Below are 18,208 nucleotides of genomic sequence, written 5' to 3'. Positions count from 1 at the left end.
AGGGGAGCCTGCCTGGCTTGAATTTCCCCATCTGTAAAGCAGGGAGGGGGTCGATTTGGTGATCACGCCTCCACCTGGCCAGTCCATCAATCCTCTTGGCAGCGCAGGCCTTCCTGTGGTCAGGGACCACTCCTGGGTTTCAATTCCTGAATCTTAAAGCTATCAGAGAAGAGAAATGAAAACTTGTCCCAACCCTCCTGATCACGAAGGCTTTGGGCAAGAATCTCTCTGGGCTTTGGGGACTTCCCGCCAGCTGGATGAAGGGTGTCGGGACGACAAGACTTCGGAAGAATGGGTAATACTCTTTCTTCCCGGGGCTTGCCCTCCATGAGGACCAAACACCATGCCCCCCCCCCCCCCCCCCCCCGCTCTGCCAGGCCTATTCTTGAAGCAACCACACGCCTGTCGGCGTCACCATCTTCCAGGTAACCGAGACACACAAAGAGCACCAACACTGACTAGCTCGCTCACTTCCATCAGCCAAGGCTCCCATCCTCCTGGCTGAAAGCCTCCTTCCCTGAGCTGAGAAGCCGGGCTATTTTCAAAGCTAGCTAAGGCAGAATGGCCTGGGGCTCTCCCTCTCCCTCAGACATGGGACTGCTCCCTCCTTGGCAGCTCAGGCAGGGGACCAGGGAACAAACACACATGCCCCCACGGGGACAGGTAGATCAGTGAGTGGGTGCCTGGAAGGCATCATTATCACCGCCTCATTTTACAGACGAGAAAACCAGAGTCGGAAGAAATTTTTCTCAAGTGACATGTCAGTGACTGGATGTTGAGCAAGAGACATAAGAGACCACAGGCAGGCACCCAGGCCCCGTCCAGCCTAGGAAGGCTACCCATCCTTTTCCTGCCTGCCTGTCACAAGGCCTGAACTTTTACCATGAGAGCTTCATGCTCTCGAACCTGACACCTTAGGCTGTGGGGGAACAAAGCCCCCAGCCATGAGAACCACAGAGTGTGAGGCCCCTAGACCGTACGCTCGGTTTTTTCCTTGCCTCCTGCTGCCCAGGCGCAGGTTCTAGTCCTATTTCTCACATTCCTCATTCCACAAAATGGCACCCAACTTGGAGGAGAGGGACTCAACCCCACTGAAGACTGGGAAGTTGGGGGGTAGAGGGGGTTGCCCTTTGAAAAGGCCCCTCCCCCACCAGATCCCCCCTCGCCCTAAGAGCTGGGTGCTACCATTGAGGAGTCGGCAGCAGGAAGGGGCCTTGGAGCCCACCCAGTGCCTCACAGGGGTCAGCAGGTCCAAGTTCCCAACGGGTCTCAGGAGCTCAAAGCAAGACCCGGCAGGGACGGCATGCAGGCCTTAGGGAGGGGACTGGGGGGTGGGGAGGGACAGGGGCTCTGAGGCAGAGACCAGAGACCCTCCTTCACAGGCAGCTCGGGCAGGCTGGTCCCAGGTTCCTGCCCTGGGCTGGGTGTGTGCACAGCGCGAGGCCACCGGCCCGGCTGGTGTGCCACAGCTGCGGGTGAGGAGTGAGGGTCTGGTGCCTGAGCTGGGGAAGGTGAGCGGAGGGGAGCAGGAAATGAAGCAGTTAAAGGATTTCTGCTTCCTGAGCTCGGGCTGTCCCTGAGATCTGGAGGTCATAAAGGAGGCAGCGTCAGGTATCGCCAGGCAGAACCTAACTCTAGTCTGAAGCACTGGGTGCAAAGTTGTGGGGCTTCGGGTAAGTTCTGGACCTGTTCTGGGCCTCAGTCCCCTCATCCAGGCAAAGGGGGAGTGCCAATGGTGCCAGCCACATCGGGTGCCACGTCACTCGTAGAAAAGCCCAGCCTGGTGCCTGGCATCTGCTGGTTACAGGAGGCCTGGAGAGAACTTTTTTTTTTTTTTTTAATTTTATTTATTTATTTTGACACAGAGAGATCACAAGTAGGCAGAGAGGCAGGCAGAGAGAGAGGAGGAAGCAGGCACCCCGCTAAGCAGAGAGCCTAATGCGGGGCTCGATCCCAGGACCCTAAGACCATGACCCCAGCCCAAGGCAGAGGCTTTAATCCACGGAGCCATCCAGGCGCCCCGAACTTTTTATAAACTTTATAAACGTGCTCCTTGCCTCCACCCAGGGCAAGCCTGACGCCTCGTTCCTGCTCTGCAGAATGTGAAAACTTGGGGTCACCAGACACTCGAGAGTGAAGACTAAGGAACAGGGGCACTGCCTCAGCAAGAGAGACCCCCTCCCCCACTACCGTCCACATTCGCTGAGTCTAGGTGGCGGGCACACAGACATTCTCTGCTCTCTTCCTGTTTGCAATAGTGTATGAGGGGAAAACACCCGACTGGGCTGCCCATGCCCGTGGCTGTGAGGCAGGCAGGGGTGGCGAGGGCTGGGAACCAGAGTAGCCAGGAGTGAGAGCTTATCTCTTTCTCAAGACCAAGCCCAGTCCCGCCCTGTGGCCAGATTGCCAGGCCCTCCCTCCTCTCAGCCATTCGCCACTTACCCCAGGGGCCTGTCACCCAGTCATAAAGGGTGACCATACTTGTACCCGCCTGTCCCGGAGTAGGTGCAGGTGGGGCTGTGGGGGGGTGGGGAGGAGGGTGGGAGGAGGGGGGAGGGGGAGGGCCGAGGCTCACCTTCCTTCTTCATGCCAGCCCGGAAGCACTTCTTGAGCCTGCAGTACCGGCACTGGTTCCTCTTGTCTTTGTCCACCACGCACTGCCGACTGAACCTGGCGAGAAGCTTGGAGGGTTGGATGCGGCAGGGACAGCCCTTCCGTCCCCGGCCGAGCTAGAGCGCTGGCCATCCTGGCCTTGACTCCCAGCCTCCCTGCCTTCATCATGGGAGTCATGCTAACCATGAGTCAGGCCCTGGGACTCTCGAAGAAGCCAGCCCTGTCCTGCTGAGGCTCGGAGAGGTGACACATAGCCTGGGATCACTCAGCCTGATGGTGGAGCTGAGCTGGAAACTCTAGCCCCTCAGGGACCACCTCTACCACGTTCTGGGAAAGTCCAGAGCCACGGCAGCCTCCTGCTTATCGCTCAGCGTCAGTACGTGGTCAGCCAAGTCCCTCTCTGGAGCGGGCTGTAAACAGAGGCAGTGCCCCACGGTGACCAAGGGTGGAGCCCTGAGTGTCAACAGGGGCTCTGCCACTGATTCAAGCTGCATGACCTTGGACAGATTCCTGGCCCTCCCCAAGCCACAGCTTCCTCATCTATAAAATGGGAAGAATCATAGCAACCATGTCAGAGGCGTGTTGACAGGTGGAAATGAGAAGGTATGTGGATGGGACCCACAGCGCCTGCAAACGGCAACTCCTCGTAGCCAAATCCTACGTATTTATTTATTTATTTAGATTTTATTTATTTAGCAGAGAGAGAACGCAAGCAGGGCAGTGAGAGAGAGAAGCAGACTCCCCGCTGAGCAGGGAGCCCCATGCAGGGCTCTATCCCAGGACCCTGGGATCATAACCTGAGCTGAAGGCAGCTGCTTAACCGACTGAGCCACCTAGGCGCCTCTGAATGCTATTATTTTATTGTTGTTACTCAGAATGGGAAGTGTGGGGTAGGTAGAAAGGCCCAGGGCCAATCCCCTATTTGTCCCAGGAAAAGCACCAGGTTGGGGGATGGGCCCCACCCTCTGAGGCTTCAGAAGCCTTCCCAAGCCTCGTGGATCCTCATTTGCTAAACAGGAAAATAACGATGGGCTTGTAGGGCCAGTTAAATACATACAAAGACTCAATATGTCTGGCATATAGTAAGTGCTCAGTAAAGGGCAGCTGGTAGCTTTATGATCAGTGAAGGAGGTTCCTGGATACATGTTCCCATCTGGATCCCTGAGGCCTAGGAAACCAGAGGAAGCTTTAAGGCCTCAGAAGGTAGACGCTTCTGGGACCTAGTGAGGGAGCAGACAGTCTGGGGAACATCAGCAGCCCAAGTGTACCCATTTCCCAGCTAGAGAAATCAAGGCCCCAAGCAGGGGCTCCTCACCTGCAGGAGTACATGTGGTTCTTTCTCACGCTCCTCCGGAAGAAGCCCTTGCAGCCGTCACAGCTCGAGGCACCGTAGTGCTTCCCTGTGGCCCGGTCCCCACAGATGGCACAGAGGGCGCTGACGCCCAGGCTGTTGGGTGCATTGAGGTTGGCACCTTCTGATGGGGATGTGTCTGCACCAGAGGAGACAAGAGTGAGGACTCAGGAGGGGCCCTGCTTCCCTGGCGGCTTAGGGAGAGAAACCAATATGAGCATTATGGGGATTTCCACCGCCCCTGCAGGCCTTCAGCCTCATCCCGACCTGGGTGCTGTTCCCATTCCCTCAATGACCTTGGGCAAGTCCCTCAGCATTTTGGAACTCCTGTTTTGCCTCTGTTACTTAGGGATGGTTGTGACAATGAGTTCACAGAGTCATCTGTGAGGGTCTGCTGTTCCACGGTGCAGACTGCTAGGCCCCGTTTTCTCTGGGAAGTAATGAAAACCTGATCATCCCCTACGATGCCTCTGACCCTTACAGACCCAACTGACTGGGCAGAGGGGGCTGTGGAAGGGACAGTATGCCCCCGGCATCGGCTCATTTCTAAGTGTATGCAGAGGCCTCACAAAGTCTCCCAGGGAACAGGAAGACGTGCACCAAGGACAGCGGCCCATCTGTCCTCCTGGGAGGGTCAGGGCAAGGTTCTGAGCATCTTTCAAATACCACCTGTGTCAGAGGTGAAAGCTACTGCATCTGTGTAAGTCTGAGAGGGGGGATAAGAAATAGGCGGCGAGGGTCTTGGACGAGGTGCTTGGGGTCCTTGGGTGCTAGTGCTGATGTCGCCACTAACAGACCTGTGACCTTGGGCAAGTCCCTTTACCTCTCTTCGAGTCCCCCTAGGCCTCAGTATCCCTAACTGTAAAAGGCAGGGGTTCAACTGTTCTGGTTTGCAATTTTTTTTTTTTTAATTTCAGCAGCTGAACCCTCTTTGCGTAAGCAGGCCTTCCATCAAGGCTAAACCTCTTGGAGAAGATGACAGATGCCATGGACCGTCTCCCATATAAATGCACACATATGCATACCACACAGTCATACGCACATGGGTTTTCGGGGATACCCCAAATCTGACCTTGGCTTCCTGGGAACACCGCACTGAGAACCAGAGGGGGCATTGTGCTACAGTTAAGGGCACACAAGCTACAGCCCTTCTGCCAAGCTTCAGTCTGAGCTGGCCTACTTCTTAGCCGGGTGACGTGGGCTGCATGGGTTCACCCCTCCATGTCTTTGTTTCCTTGCACGGGAAACAGGATGCATAATTATCCCCCAAGACTGCAGGGGGATTCAGTGGGTCGATGTAGGTGACATGCTCGGTACATAAAAAGCACCAGATCAGCATTCGTGAAGGGAAAGCTTTTCTGCAGAATCAAATTCCCAGAGCAGAGGACGTCCAGCCTTCATGCGTAAGTGGACCCCGCCGTGTCTCATCTCTGCCATCATCCAGCTGACATGTCCTAGGTTCCTGAGGTGCCCAGAGCTCAGCCCCCTCCACTTGGTGAATTATTCCCGGAGATGAGGATAATTGTTAAGCCATGCTGGTGCCCTTTCTCCCTCAGCCTCACTTCCCTCAACCCCTGGGGAGGTTATGACCCCACAACTCCTGGCCGTTCCAGGAGGCTGGGGGGCGGGGGTTCCTCTACCCTGTGCAGAAGGGGCTGGGTGCTATTGAGTGTATCATCTCACCACTGCCTTCGGCAGACAGGCCCCATTCTCCAGGTGAGAACACCGAGGCTCAGAGAGGACCTGTGACCTGCCCAGGGTCATCCCACTCCTGCTAAACGGAGGAGCCCGATTTACAGTCCAGGTGTGCTGGACGACTCTGGCCCGGGCTGCCCTTGCTGGGATGTCTGCGGGGGCCTCTGGTAAGCAAAGCCCCCGCTGTTGTTGCTGGTGCTTCCAAATCAGGGGTAGGAGACAGATGGGGAGCTCTCCATGGAGCGCTGGAACCCCCAGCTCAGGAGGAATGTAAAATGTGATCCCAACACTCACACCCTTTCCAAGGCCAGTGGGGAATGCAGACCCTTCTGACGGATGCCCAGTGCTCTTGAGACGACTCATGGTGGGCGAGGCCCAGCTACCAAGGCCGGGCACCAGGCGCCGCATCTTACCGAATCCTCTGGTTAGCACAGGAGGCAGGTGTTATTCTGTACCCCGTTTGACAGATGAGGAAACAGAAGCTCAGAGAGGAGGCTGGCTTGCAGAGTTCTCACAGGTAGGAAGGGTCTATGCCAGACTTTGAGCCCAGACCTTTCTGGCCCCTGAGCCCGAGGCTGTGCTATTGAAGGGACACCCAGGGGTGGCCTCCACCTCGGGCACACGTGACTGAGGGAGGTGCAGGCTCTGAAGGGATGACGGGGCTGGCCTCAGGGAGTAGTGTGGGGCTGGGCAGTGGCCAGGAGTGTGACAGCACATAATGTCCCCACGGGGTCCCACGACACCCTGCCTGGTGCAGAAGCTTCTTGTTCACCATTTGCTGTGATTTTCCCCGCAACTCCCTTCCACGGATGCTCCTCAGAGCTGGCTGGCCAGCAGGCCTGAGGTGATTAAACCCATTTTGCCGAAGATGGAGAGGCCCAGCTAGGGGATACGATGTGGCCAAGGTTGCACAGTGAGCGGCCGGACAGCCGGAACAGGCGAGCAGCTGGTGAGGCCGACCACGGGCACCACAGTCACGTCTTTCTGACTAAGCCAAACTGACCACAAGCATTACAGACCCTGGTTGAAGCCACAGAGCCACGGAAGGAGGACAGGTGGCAGGCTGGCCTTGGTCCCCTGACACACACCTTATTTGAGGCTGACTTAGGGTCTTTCCCCTCTAGAAGCTTCCTGGCTTCCAGGCTTCCTCTCTCCCCCTACCTCCTTGGGGAGGAGAACCTCTCAACCCAGTTTCAGATGTACTCTTGGTGATGTGCGAGCAAATCTATAAACCCAAGGAGTGACACAACGCAGGCCATGACACCAGCTCAGAGAGAAAGGGACGTGCAGCTCAGGAGACTCTCCTTTGGCAAAGTCAGGACCGACCCCCTGCATATCATGTCTCCATAACGGAGGTTACGAGAGAGTACAGATCACCACCCCCCCCCCAGTCCAGGAACGTGCACTAGGACAGGAGCAGGGACAAACGGGGTCACAAGACAGAATGGCTGCAGAGGACGTACGTCCAGAAAGCACAGGGCACACAGCCTGTGTGCAAACTTCTGCAAATACACGGACACACACTCACTGCTGCTTCCGGACAGAAGCAAGACAAGCACACACACCTCTCAAGACACCAGCGAACACACGCAGTGATCAAATACAAATGGAAACCTACAGAACGGGCACATACAGACAAACGGACACAAATATGCAAATGGGTTCCTGGAGGCGTGCGCACACACACGTTTGCCAACATGGTTCTCCCCCCACACACGGGTGTGCAGAAACTCGCGCGTGCCACGAGCACACCACAACTCACACTGCTGACCAGCATCTCAGTGAACAAAACTTCCCTAAGAACTCTAATTTTTTCTAAGTGGGGCGTTCACCCCAGGAAAGTCCCAAAGACACCCCGTGGGGCCTCTCCATCCAGCATCTCCAGGGACAGAGCATACCTTTCTATCTCTCCGGACCTAAGCCCAGAGGGTAGGCCCAACTATCACAGCTAGGCGCCAAGGGGGAGGTCACCGTCATGTCGCCGCTCCCAGTGACACACTGAGCAGAGACAGCCTTGAGGGAACAGGGAGAGCAGACGGGCCAGAAAGGAATACCTTGGATCTACTTTTGCTGGAGAGCTGCCCACGCGGGCCTCCCCTCACCCAGAATGCCTCTGGTCGCTGTACCTGGGCACACCTGTTTCACCTGGCAACACCTATCCGGACCTCCAGGCCCGACATGCCGTTTTCTATCATTCTCCTCCCAGCGCAGCACTGAGCGCCCCAGGCCTGCTCCCGAGCGGCACACCTGGGCACACCCGCACCCACCTACCATTGCCCATGGTCAACACTTGCACATTCTCGAACTCGAGGGTGGTGTAGGCGGGATCCAGCGCGGCGCTGTAGTCAGCCATGTCCATGTCCACGAGGGTTTTGGAGAGGCGCATTCTCCCCCTCCACCCCTCAGCCGCTCGCCCTGCCCAGGATGCCCACCCCGAAGGCTCAAAGGCTCCGGGCAGAGCCCCGGCCCCGGCCCTCTGCCCTCCCACCACCTCCTCCCAGGGGCCCCCTCTGCCTTCCTGCGTTTCAAACCTTCCTCTGGGAGGATCTGCCGGGAGTCTCGGCCTAGCCCCTGCCGGGGAGGGGTGGGGGTTAATGGTTAATCAGCTCCCCCACTGGTGGATAGGCTGGGCGGGGCCGCAGGGATTTGGCTGTTTATTGGTTTCTGGTGGACACCCAGGTGCCATTACAACAGTTGGGGCCCTAACCCCCCATACTCGGCTATGGATTTCTGTAAGACGGACACACTAACGCGCCGGCCCTCATCGGACCCCTGACTCAGCCACTGGCTCCCCCAAGCCATTATCGCCCAAAGTAAGGCATTCTAGATGATAGGCCGAGATACTGACAACCCCCTCTCCAAGATGCCCTGATTCAGTAACCTCCCAAATCATTGACTTCTACCCTCAATGCTCTGGAGGAGATAAAGCCGCCTCATGGCACAGAAATAAAGACCCAAATTCCAGGCCCCAGACACAATCTTTGGATCCTCCTCCTGGGAAATCCCTTCCCGTGGCCCATCTTCCTGGGAAGGAGCATGGACTCACCTGGGGTTCTCCTTTCCTGATTCCCATGACCCCCCCCCCGTGGCTACCACCAGCTCCCGCAGCAGCCAGCAGCTCAGCACCACAACCCCCCCACCTCTCCCAATGCCCTCACCTCCTTCTCCTTACTTCCCCACCCCCCTCAACAGCCGGAGGCGAGGCCTGCAGCCCCACAGACCTGGATTACACTCAGGCGCCTACCCCCTACCAGTCATGACTTTGGGTAAATGATTCTCCTCCTGGAGCCTCAGTTTCCTCCTCTGTAAAAGGCATAACTGACCTCAAAGGGTGGCCTGAGTGTTCAACGAGACGGTATCAGGCAGGACCTAGCAAGCGTCCATCCCTCCTCCCCCCACCATCCCATTTCCATCTCCCTCTTCTCTTCACCCATAGCCTCCTTCAGAGGGGCCTTCGTGGGCCTGTCACCTGAGCAGTGGTGGGGGCCCCACCCTTCAGTCCCTGTGTTTGGCTTAATGCTCTGCTGTTGCTGAGATCCCTAATGATTTCTGTAACAAGGTGCCCTAAGATTCGGCAGCGGGTCCTACCTGCCTTCTGCGCGCCGCCTTCCCCCTTTTCCCGTCATGCCCTCGGACCCCATGGGCCCTCCACACCAAGAGCTCCCCGCAGAGCCTGGGAAGGGAGGTCACAATGCAGGAGGCAGAAAGTGCAGATGAGGGCAGAAGAGCCTAGACTTGGGAGCCTGGGAGCCCATCCTCCTCGGGCAGCTGGAGCAAGCGTGGATGAAGGAGTGACCGCCGATGGGCACACGGCAAGGGGGTGAGTTAGTGATGGTGAGTCAAGGAATGAGGGAGTGAATTCGTGGAAGGGTGTGTGAACCAGTGAAGAAGGAAACAGGTGAGGGGGGGTTCTGTGCAGACGAATCAGTGGGCGCGGGGGTGCGAGTGTGAGGGTGGGCAGCGGCAGCCTCCTCGTTCTCCTGATTATTAGAAGCCCCGTCTCCGGCCTGTGTAGGCTTGTTCTGCCCCTCTCCATCATCCCCCCGGGAGCTGAGAAAGGGAAGTGATTGTTTTGGAGAAGAGAGGCTGCACTTGATGTCAGGAGACCCAGGTTTAGGAGCTAGTTCTATCACTATTCGGATGACTTTGTTCAAATCACATCTCTCTCGGGGCCTCGATTTCTCCACCTGTAAAATGGGGGAGATCTTGGCCCATTTGTCTGTTGTACAAGACCCCCAGGGAAGGAGGAAGAGAGACCTTGTCCCAACCCCACCCCGCAGTCTGCACCTAGAAATGTGACAAAGGCCCCAAGGAGATTTCAACTACTGGCAGGTTCCTCCCATGCCCACCCGGGGACATTGGACCCCAGCTCCAGTAGCCCAGATAGAGCTAGCTGGGCAGGAGAGCTGAGGGATAAACACAGAGGAGAAGGAGGGACAGCCTTGGGAGGGGCCCCTGAGGGCTGACCCCGGGTCCTGCCACCTGTCTGGCACCTGGGTTAGGCCACACACACACTACTGCTTTCACAAGCCAGCCGTCTGTGACCTACACGCACGGCGTCTCATCAGTTCTAAGCGGCACACTCCCCGATTACCAACAGTGGGATGTGATTATTAGCATGTCAGAGTTCACTGGTAACAAAAATAACAACTTTTCAATCTCCAGATGACATCTTCGATTGAATGAAGTAAGGTCTATGGTCCACCGGGGTGAGCCGTGGCATGCCATATCCCTGACCCCTTACACAGGAGAACCACCAGGTGGACAGTCCGCCTGTGACTGTGACAAGCTACCAAGGACACAGAGCGTGATACATACTTTACCGAACACACAACACCCATGATTTGCTGCTTATGAGCCACAGTGTGGAACCTGTGTCATATCCTGTCCACATTGCACACATCACAACCTACCCCACGTGTAAATTTATCCGTTCTTGAACTATAACTGCCCACACGGGAGCTTGCATAATTGATTAGAGACCTGCTCGAGTTCACCCTGAACTGTCCTCAAACAGTATCTTCCGGATACACGTGCCTCATATAAACGCACGCCGCCGTAAGATCTACGGTCTCTGTGATCTCAAGCAGGTCATTCTTTTGAAGCCTTAGTTTCTCTAGTAAATGGGACTAACTTGTAGTTTGTGATGAAGATTAAATTAAATAATATAAGCATTCTTAAACCTCCTTCCCTCTCCCCCACCCCGGCAACCACCACTTCAAGGGTAAACCACAGGCCTTGAAATCAGAGCTAGGCCAAAATCCAGGTGCTGCCAACTTCCCAAAACTATGACATCAGGTCCACCCCTCCCAGCCTTAGTTTTGGCATCAGATAAATGGGTTGGTACCTCCTTCGCAGGGATGGTGTGGGCATTAAATGACCAAGTGTAGGCCTCTGGTGCAACAGAGACAATTATCACTGGTGGTTGATTCCTTGACCCACTAGCCACACGATCGGCGGCAATCAGGAACTCTGCTCAGAAGAGCTCCTGGGGGGATGGCCTGCCGGCCACGGAAACACCTGAGGCCTCCACACCATCAGCTCAGCAGCCGCTCTCACTCTCTGCCCCACCCCGTGGCCTGTCTGAGCCCACCTGACATGCGGGGGCTCCCAGCAGACAACAGAGGGACCTCAGAGCTCACCGAGATGTCCAACTCCTTCATCTTGGTGGAGAGATGGAGGCGTCTAGAAGGGCAGAAGGGCTTACCTGGGGCAGCCCGGGGGTGGGGGGGGGGTGGGTTGGTAGGGGTTGCCTCAGAGCCAGCTGTGGGCAGGGCGCCCCAGCCTCCAGTCTGGACAGCAGGTAAGAGAGCCGCCACTCTGGATCAGCTCATTTTCCTTTCAAACCACAGTAAGGGCTAATGTTTCTGGAGAGATTCTGTGCTAAGCGCAGTGGTAAGATCCTTCCATCACTGTTCTCGTTTTATCCACTCTGCTTTGCAGATGACAAAAACTAAGGCTCAGAGACAAGGAGTGACTTGCCTAATCCCACACAGGAGGGGCTGTCATTGGAGCCCAAGTCTGACCAGAGAGCTCACGGGCTTCACCCCCTATATACTGCCTCCCTCCGGGAATCCCAGAAAGGACACCGGGACTCTGGACTGGGGGAGCTGGCGATTCCCTCACATCACTTCCTTGGAGCTCGGGGATCTGAAGGGCCAAGGAGCCTGTCCCTGGTCACATGAAAGTTCAGAGGCACCCTCCTGACAGCGGCCACCACAGGCTGCCTGGCATCTTGGCTTCCCCTGGGCGCTTACCACCCCACTATCTCGTCTTTCCTCGCCCTACCCCGCCGGGGAGTGGTGCAGGGAACCCAGACTTATCAAGACAAAGAACAAAAGTCGTGGGGGAAAGAAGCCAAGAGCCATCTCCACTCTGGGGTAGGGCCCTCCAGTTTCGCCCCTTTGAAATTTCAAATTCCAGTTTGTGGACAAAGTCCTAAACTTTCTCACAATATAGGTCCCCAACCACTGACCAAACTCCAGTCCAGGCAGCCAGCAGGCCCAGGGCTGGCCTGGCCCTGCCGCTTCCCTTGGTAGCACTCAAGTCCGGGGGGAGGGGTCCTGGGCCAGCTGGGGTCTGCCAGGCCACTCCTGCAGACAGGGACCACCCCACCCGACAGGGACCCCTGCCTCCCATCTGAGAGGACAGCTCTCTTCCTGGAGCTGGGATCTGTCGCTTGCTGGTACCAACATCAGATGATCAGGTAGGCCCCCTCCCTTTTTTGGGCACCTTCCCTCCCCCTGGAATCCCTAAAACCCTGCCCATACCACGCTCCTCACCTGGATAAGGCCACATTGGCTTAATCCAGTCATGACCTCACAGAACTTTAAGACTGGAAAGGGGGTCTCAACCAGCCCACCCATTTGGCGGATGGAGACACTGAGGCCCCCAGGGCAGTGGCAGCAAGCTGCAGGTTGAACCGTAGACCTCAGGCCCCTTCCTGAGTCCCACAGGGTGGAAGGGTCCTGCTCAAGGCCACACAGCAGTGGAGGGAGCTGGGGCGTGGGGGCTCGGCCTTCAAAAGAAGACCCCAAGCTCTGTGAGGAGCCCTGCCCCTCATCCCAGCCCTCAAGGGCCTTGGCAGTGCCTCTTGGGGTCCCTGCACGGTAAAGCGTTTGTTCCCTCAGTCGCTGATGGCCACGGGGTTGCCATAGGAGTACTTCCGAGAGGAAGATGAGGGAGCTCGGGGCTGAAGGCCAGTGGATTTGGAAGGAAACAACATTCATGTGGTTAACTGATAACCGAGCCCCATCCTTGGGCCCCCAGAAGCCTCCTTCCTCCCTCTCCTCAGTCTGATTAAGACGAACTTACTCGCCTGCTAATCATTGCTGAGCCTGTTGATTTTGCCTTAAAAAATTAACTGGGCATGAGTTTGCGGTTTGCCTCACCCCTAACCCTGAAAAGGCCTGGGTGGGCAGGAGGCCACCCGGGTTATGCAAGAGGCTGCTGGCCTCCCCACGCACATTCAGTGCCTTCTCTCCCGCTCTCCACGGGGTAGGTTTTGCTCAAGAGTCAACAGTCTGCTTGTTGCCCCTGCTCTGGGTCCTGAGCAAATTTGCTCTGTTACCAAAGAGAGATAAAGGCAGCTGGGGGGAGAGCTTTACAAACAGGGGTGCACAGCGGCAGCTTTGAGCACGGGATTCTAGAATCCTGCAGTGTCAGAGCCTGGGGAGTGCTGAGGAGGATATGGACCCCCGGGTCTTTCAAACGGGATCTGAGGCTCCCGGGAGCCTGACAGGGGAGGCCCAGGCCCCACTTCACCCAGTGCCTCTCAGGCTCTTAGATGCCCTCCCCTTAATATTCCCTTTGAAACGTAGAGCCAGAGCCCGCCAATGGTGGGACCTGGAAAGATGCTGGGTCAGCCTCATCCCCTCATTTCCTTATGCAGACGGGGGGGTCGGGGGCGTCCTTGTCCGGGGACAGAAGGCTACCCCAGGTATTCTGAGTCTCTGGCCAGCCCAAGAAGACGGGGCTCTCTCTGGACTCAGTGATGTGCTCTGGACATTAGTACACAAGATATACTGAAAACTCCCTGCTCACCATTCAGCCCCGCTCCCTGAGGCTGGCTGGAGGCAGACAGGTGCCTGGAGCCACCTAGAGTCTGGGGAGTTCACCTGGCCCTGGGGACCCTCCGTGGAACAGCCCTGAGCTGTAACCCAGAGGCTCCAAGCCGGAACTCGCCTCAGCCACGTCCTCCCTCTGGAGGCGTAAGGCCCCAGAGAAAGCTGCAGGGCCCTTCCCTGACTCTGTTTCCTCGCCTGTGGGTGGGAATAACCATACCTACCTCCCCAGCTTGTGAGGAGGAGGAAGCAGAGTGTGGACAGCCACAGCTGATGGTAACGCAGCTGTCCGGGGGGCTTTACACGGGTTAACTCATTAAGCCTTACAACCAGTCGATGAAGTAGCCAATCATTTTATCACCATTTTGCAGACTTGAGACACAGAGGGTCTGGGCCCACGGCCCCTGAGCTCATACAAGAGCTGGGCTTCCAACCTGAGCAGCCCAGCTTGAGTCTGTGCTCTTAACCCCGGGGCCACCCTCCAGGGCTGACACTCGGTGACCCCAAGGCAAGCTGGCCTCCACCCTGAGGCACGTGTGGGCTGTGTGCATGGACTGTGAGGCCTGGAGGAGGACTAAGGCAGGCAGGTCTGGCTCTGGGCTGGGGTGGTCAGGGATGGATTCCTGGAGGAGGTGGCATCCTGGGCCACAGGAACATCCAGAAGCCACGAACACGGTGGGTGATGACGGAGGGACATAGAAGGCACGCTGGCCCGAGAGCAGGGCATTGTGGGAGATGCTGACCACAGGGCTCAGGAGGTAGGGTAGAGTGTATGGTCTGTAGAGTGATCAGGAGGGAAGCCAGGAGGACTTGGGTCTTTGGGGGCGGGGCCTGCCTGAGGGCTGCCTCCTGCCAGGTGGCTTGTGACTCTGGGCTGAGGCTGTTGTTGTCCCTCTTGTGTATATCCCTCCTCCCTCTGGGATATGTTCCTGACTTTATCTGCAGAAGTGACCTTCGGAGTGAGATGGGGCCTGCTCAGCCCCTGTCGGGCCTGGAGGATGATAGCAAGCTCCTGCCCGGCCCAGGCCCTGGTCATGGTGTAAGGGATGAACCCCTAACCTGGGAACAACTCTGAGTTCCCCTGCACCCAGGTACTGAAGTGTCCCAGGGATCTGCCTGAGGGTCACTGAGATGTAGTGTTTGGGAGTCCTGAGACTCAGGCCAGGGTTGCCGCATATAGTTGTACAGGTTGCTCACTGCACAAAGGTTCTCTGTTCCACTTCCCAAACCAAACGCCTGTAGAGATTTATCTGCCCAGAGGAGAGTGCCTTGTTTATTTTCACAAAAGCTCCATAAAAGTCCTGCCTCAGCTCTGCTTCCAGCTGCTGTGTGACCTTAGGCAAGGTCATATCCTTCCCTGGACTTGGTTTCCTGTTTGAAAAGCTGTCTAGCATAAAGCCCAGCTTCGACCCTGATGGTGAATTAGAATCACATGGGACCTTTAAAAAAATACTGATGCCCAGGCCCCACCCCAGACGTGATCAAATCTGGGGATTGGGGCGGGTGGGTACTAGGCATCAGTATTTCTTCAAGTCCCCAGGTGATTCTGATGTGCAGCCAAGACTGAGACCCAGGGTGGGAGTTAGAAAGGCCTAGATATGCATCCACGTTTTGCAACTCACAAGCTGCAACTTCAGTGAGGCTCAGTTTCCCCATCTATAAAATGGGAATGATGATAGCATCCTGTTAAGTCAGAATGCCCACTCAGCGTGACGATATTCAGACAGTGCCTGGCACCTTGGCTGGCATGTAGGGAGCTCCCGATTCTTGGTACCAATGACCAGTATTTTGCTATTGGCAAAATGCGACTGGCTTGAAACAAAGGGCCTTTCCAGGTCAAAACTCAAGAGACTCGGAGGCAGGCTTTCTCTGTTCCTTATGTCAAGTTCTCATACTCTGGTCTCTGTCTTGGCTGCATGCCTTTCATATTATTGAGGCCTTGTGGTTATTACTATTACTTGATAATTTACCTCATTTATTTAAATTTTTAAGTTATTTTTTGGAATCAGTATTACATTCATGTGGTTCAAAAATCAAAACAATAAAGAAGGTGCACTTTGGGCGCCTGGGTGGCTCAGTGGGTTAAGCCTCTGCCTTCAGCTCAGGTCATGGTCTCAGGGTCCTAGGATCGAGTCCTGCATCGGGCTCTCTGCTCAGCAGGGATCCTGCTTCCCCCTCTGTCTCTCTGCCTGCCTCGCTGCCTACTTGTGATCTCTCTCTGTCAGATAAATGAAAATAAAATCTTAAAACAAAAAAAAGTGCACTTTGAGAAGTCTTGGTCCCCTCCTCAGCCACCCACCAGGCCACTCCCCCTCCTCACCACAAGCCACCGCTCTTCTCATTTCCCTAGCCTCTTCCAGGCTTGCTTCCTGCAAACCCAGCAGCATCCAAGGCCCCGGATTAGCACCCCCCACCCCTGGCGCTGTTCCCCACTTTCCTTTGGTCTTTACTAGCAGACTATACTCTCTTCCATTCCAGCTGAGAGCAAGCTCTGAGGAAGGAAGGGTTATTGCCCTTCTCCACAGGTGAGGAAACAGGCTCAGACTGCTGAGTGTTTGAGCTACCCCGACCTGACTCCAAGGCCGTGTTTGTCCCCTGCCCCAATGTGGCCTTCCAGGAAACCTGACCCAGTAAGTTTTGAAGCCTGACCTAAATTTCCGGGCTGGCCTGGCAGAAGGTGACATGGGGATGGGCTGTCAGGACCTCCACTGTGTCTGGACACCCCCCCCCCCACACACACACAAGACACAGAGAGGTTGAAGCAAGGAACAAAAAATGTCCACAGTCTTCCAGATGGTGACCCATCCAGGGGATGTGCCCTGGATGGGACAGTTAGGGCCTGGTGGCCATGTCCTCTGGTGGCGTGGAGATTATCAGGAACTCTCTGCCAACGTCAGGCTGTGTGGGAGGCAGGGAAGGTCAGGATGGGGAGGGAAGGAGGCATGGTCCATGGGACAGGCCCAGAAGACAGAGACCAAGGGGATCCCCTTCCTGGAGGTCAGGGAGGAGCACTTGGAATTCAAGGCACAGGGGGGCAATGCCATCTTAACCAGTGTTTTCTGCCCAGGTGACCTCAGGACTGCCTTGAAACTGTCCACCTGCTTCAGGCCACTAACTGACTAACTTTGGCCACTTTCCTTCTCTGCATCAGTTTCCTGAACTGTCAAAGGAAGGAGATGAGGTAGTTGGTCTTTAGCTAAAAGACTCGGTAAGGCTCCCCTCTCCTCGTGGAAGGAATCTGGACCTGCCTTGATCAGAACGGCATCCGCCCATCAAGAACCCTGGGCCTTTCTGGCTTGGGGGCTCAGGGTACGAGGCCTCTGTACTGCTCCCAAACCTGGACTCCTCCCCTGGGTCCTGTGTCTCGCTTCCACCACCCCGTGCTCCTGTCCAGGTAACTGTGGAGTCAGATCCATACCTGGGGGGTGCCGGGGGAAGCCCTGGCCCCAGTCTGACATTCTCCTCCTGGTGCTATGGGGTCCCGCACAGTGAGCAACCTCTTCATCCTTGAGGGGACTCCTGCTGCCACCCTGGCACCCAATACCCTCGGAGGGCTGCCAGGCAGTCTTAATCTCTTAATACTGGTCACAATGAGATTTCAGGGATGGTAGGAGGCGGTATCCATGGAAACGGTGGACCCGCCCAGGACCCATGCAAGGAATTAGCCGTAGGGCTCAGCAAGGGGGTCCTGGAGACCCAACCCAAACAGGAACAGAAGTACAGCAGCCTTGACTCCTGGGTCCTGCCGAGGCCCTCCCAAGGTCTCATACCCCTCGCACCGCCTCCATCAGGAGGAGGACTTTGGCTGACTGAGGGGTGGGATTCCTGTGAAACTGAAGGAGCCATATTCACAGCGACAGCCCTGTCACCTTTCTGAGGCTCAGTTTCTTCATCCTCTAATTTGGGTTCCAGTCCTTAACCCAAGGTCTTTTCCAGAACAGTGCAGGCTTCAGAGTCTGACAGACATGAATTTGAAGCTCAGCTTTTCCTACTCAGACTGTAAACCCAGACTAGGCATTTCACTTCCCTAAGCCTCAGTCTCCTCATCTGTGTAATGGGCACAGTGATACCAACCAACCACAGTAGCATTGCTACCGTGCCTGACTGGTAGGTATGGACGGTCAGTGAACAAGCCTCCTCCTCAGCTGATTTCTGACTGCCCCACCTCATTGCACATTTGCCCCCCTAATCCACCACTCGAAGCTTTCAGAATCCCACAGCTTCCCCTTGGCTCTAGCCTTTGCACATGCCAAGGCTTCTGCCCAGACTGTCACACCTTTCTTTTCTCTCCTTCCCCCCTCCAAGTCCTATCTTTGTCATCCTCCTCCAGCAGCCCTGCTGGATTCTCCTCTGTGCTCATACAGCTCCCACCACTTTGCATACCACAGTGTAATCAGATGGTGGTTACTGCCTCCTCCATTGGACCGTGTCCCATTTACCGTTCGATTCCCAGGCCCTGGCTGGTACTTCACATAATGGGTCGGAT

At 56.2% G+C, this 18,208-nt stretch overlaps 2 protein-coding genes across 10 annotated transcripts in view; one reads left to right on the top strand and one right to left on the bottom strand.

Annotated features, from left to right (window-relative positions):
• Nucleotides 1-18,208, bottom strand: part of HNF4A (hepatocyte nuclear factor 4 alpha) — a 60,671-nt gene that overhangs the window by 17,294 nt on the left and 25,169 nt on the right. Inside the window, exons 1-3 of one of the 3 annotated variants that reach the window (XM_045980190.1) lie at nucleotides 7,931-8,179; nucleotides 3,929-4,103; nucleotides 2,576-2,670 (exon numbers count right to left, since the gene is read on the bottom strand). In XM_045980190.1, coding sequence (XP_045836146.1) covers nucleotides 2,576-2,670; nucleotides 3,929-4,103; nucleotides 7,931-8,045 — 385 coding nt within the window. In that variant the 5' untranslated portion in view covers nucleotides 8,046-8,179. Of the gene's footprint in view, nucleotides 1-2,575; nucleotides 2,671-3,928; nucleotides 4,104-7,930; nucleotides 8,180-18,208 lie in introns of those variants that run through there. The other 2 variants (XM_045980191.1, XM_045980192.1) reach the window with 2 other exon arrangements.
• The window catches only part of LOC123926390, a 44,834-nt gene continuing 38,740 nt past the window's right edge, over nucleotides 12,115-18,208 (top strand). For 2 of the 7 annotated variants that reach the window (XR_006815242.1, XR_006815241.1), the window contains exon 1: nucleotides 12,120-12,365. The gene's annotated coding sequence lies outside the window, so the exon portion shown is untranslated. Of the gene's footprint in view, nucleotides 12,366-18,208 lie in introns of all 7 variants that reach the window. The other 5 variants (XR_006815239.1, XR_006815238.1, XR_006815244.1 and 2 more) reach the window with 4 other exon arrangements.

The sequence above is a fragment of the Meles meles genome, chromosome 16 (genome assembly GCF_922984935.1).
Source record: "Meles meles chromosome 16, mMelMel3.1 paternal haplotype, whole genome shotgun sequence".
Taxonomy (NCBI): domain Eukaryota; kingdom Metazoa; phylum Chordata; class Mammalia; order Carnivora; family Mustelidae; genus Meles; species Meles meles.
The sequence above is the reverse complement of the archived record's forward strand: the minus strand, read 5'-3'. Positions and strand labels throughout refer to the sequence as shown.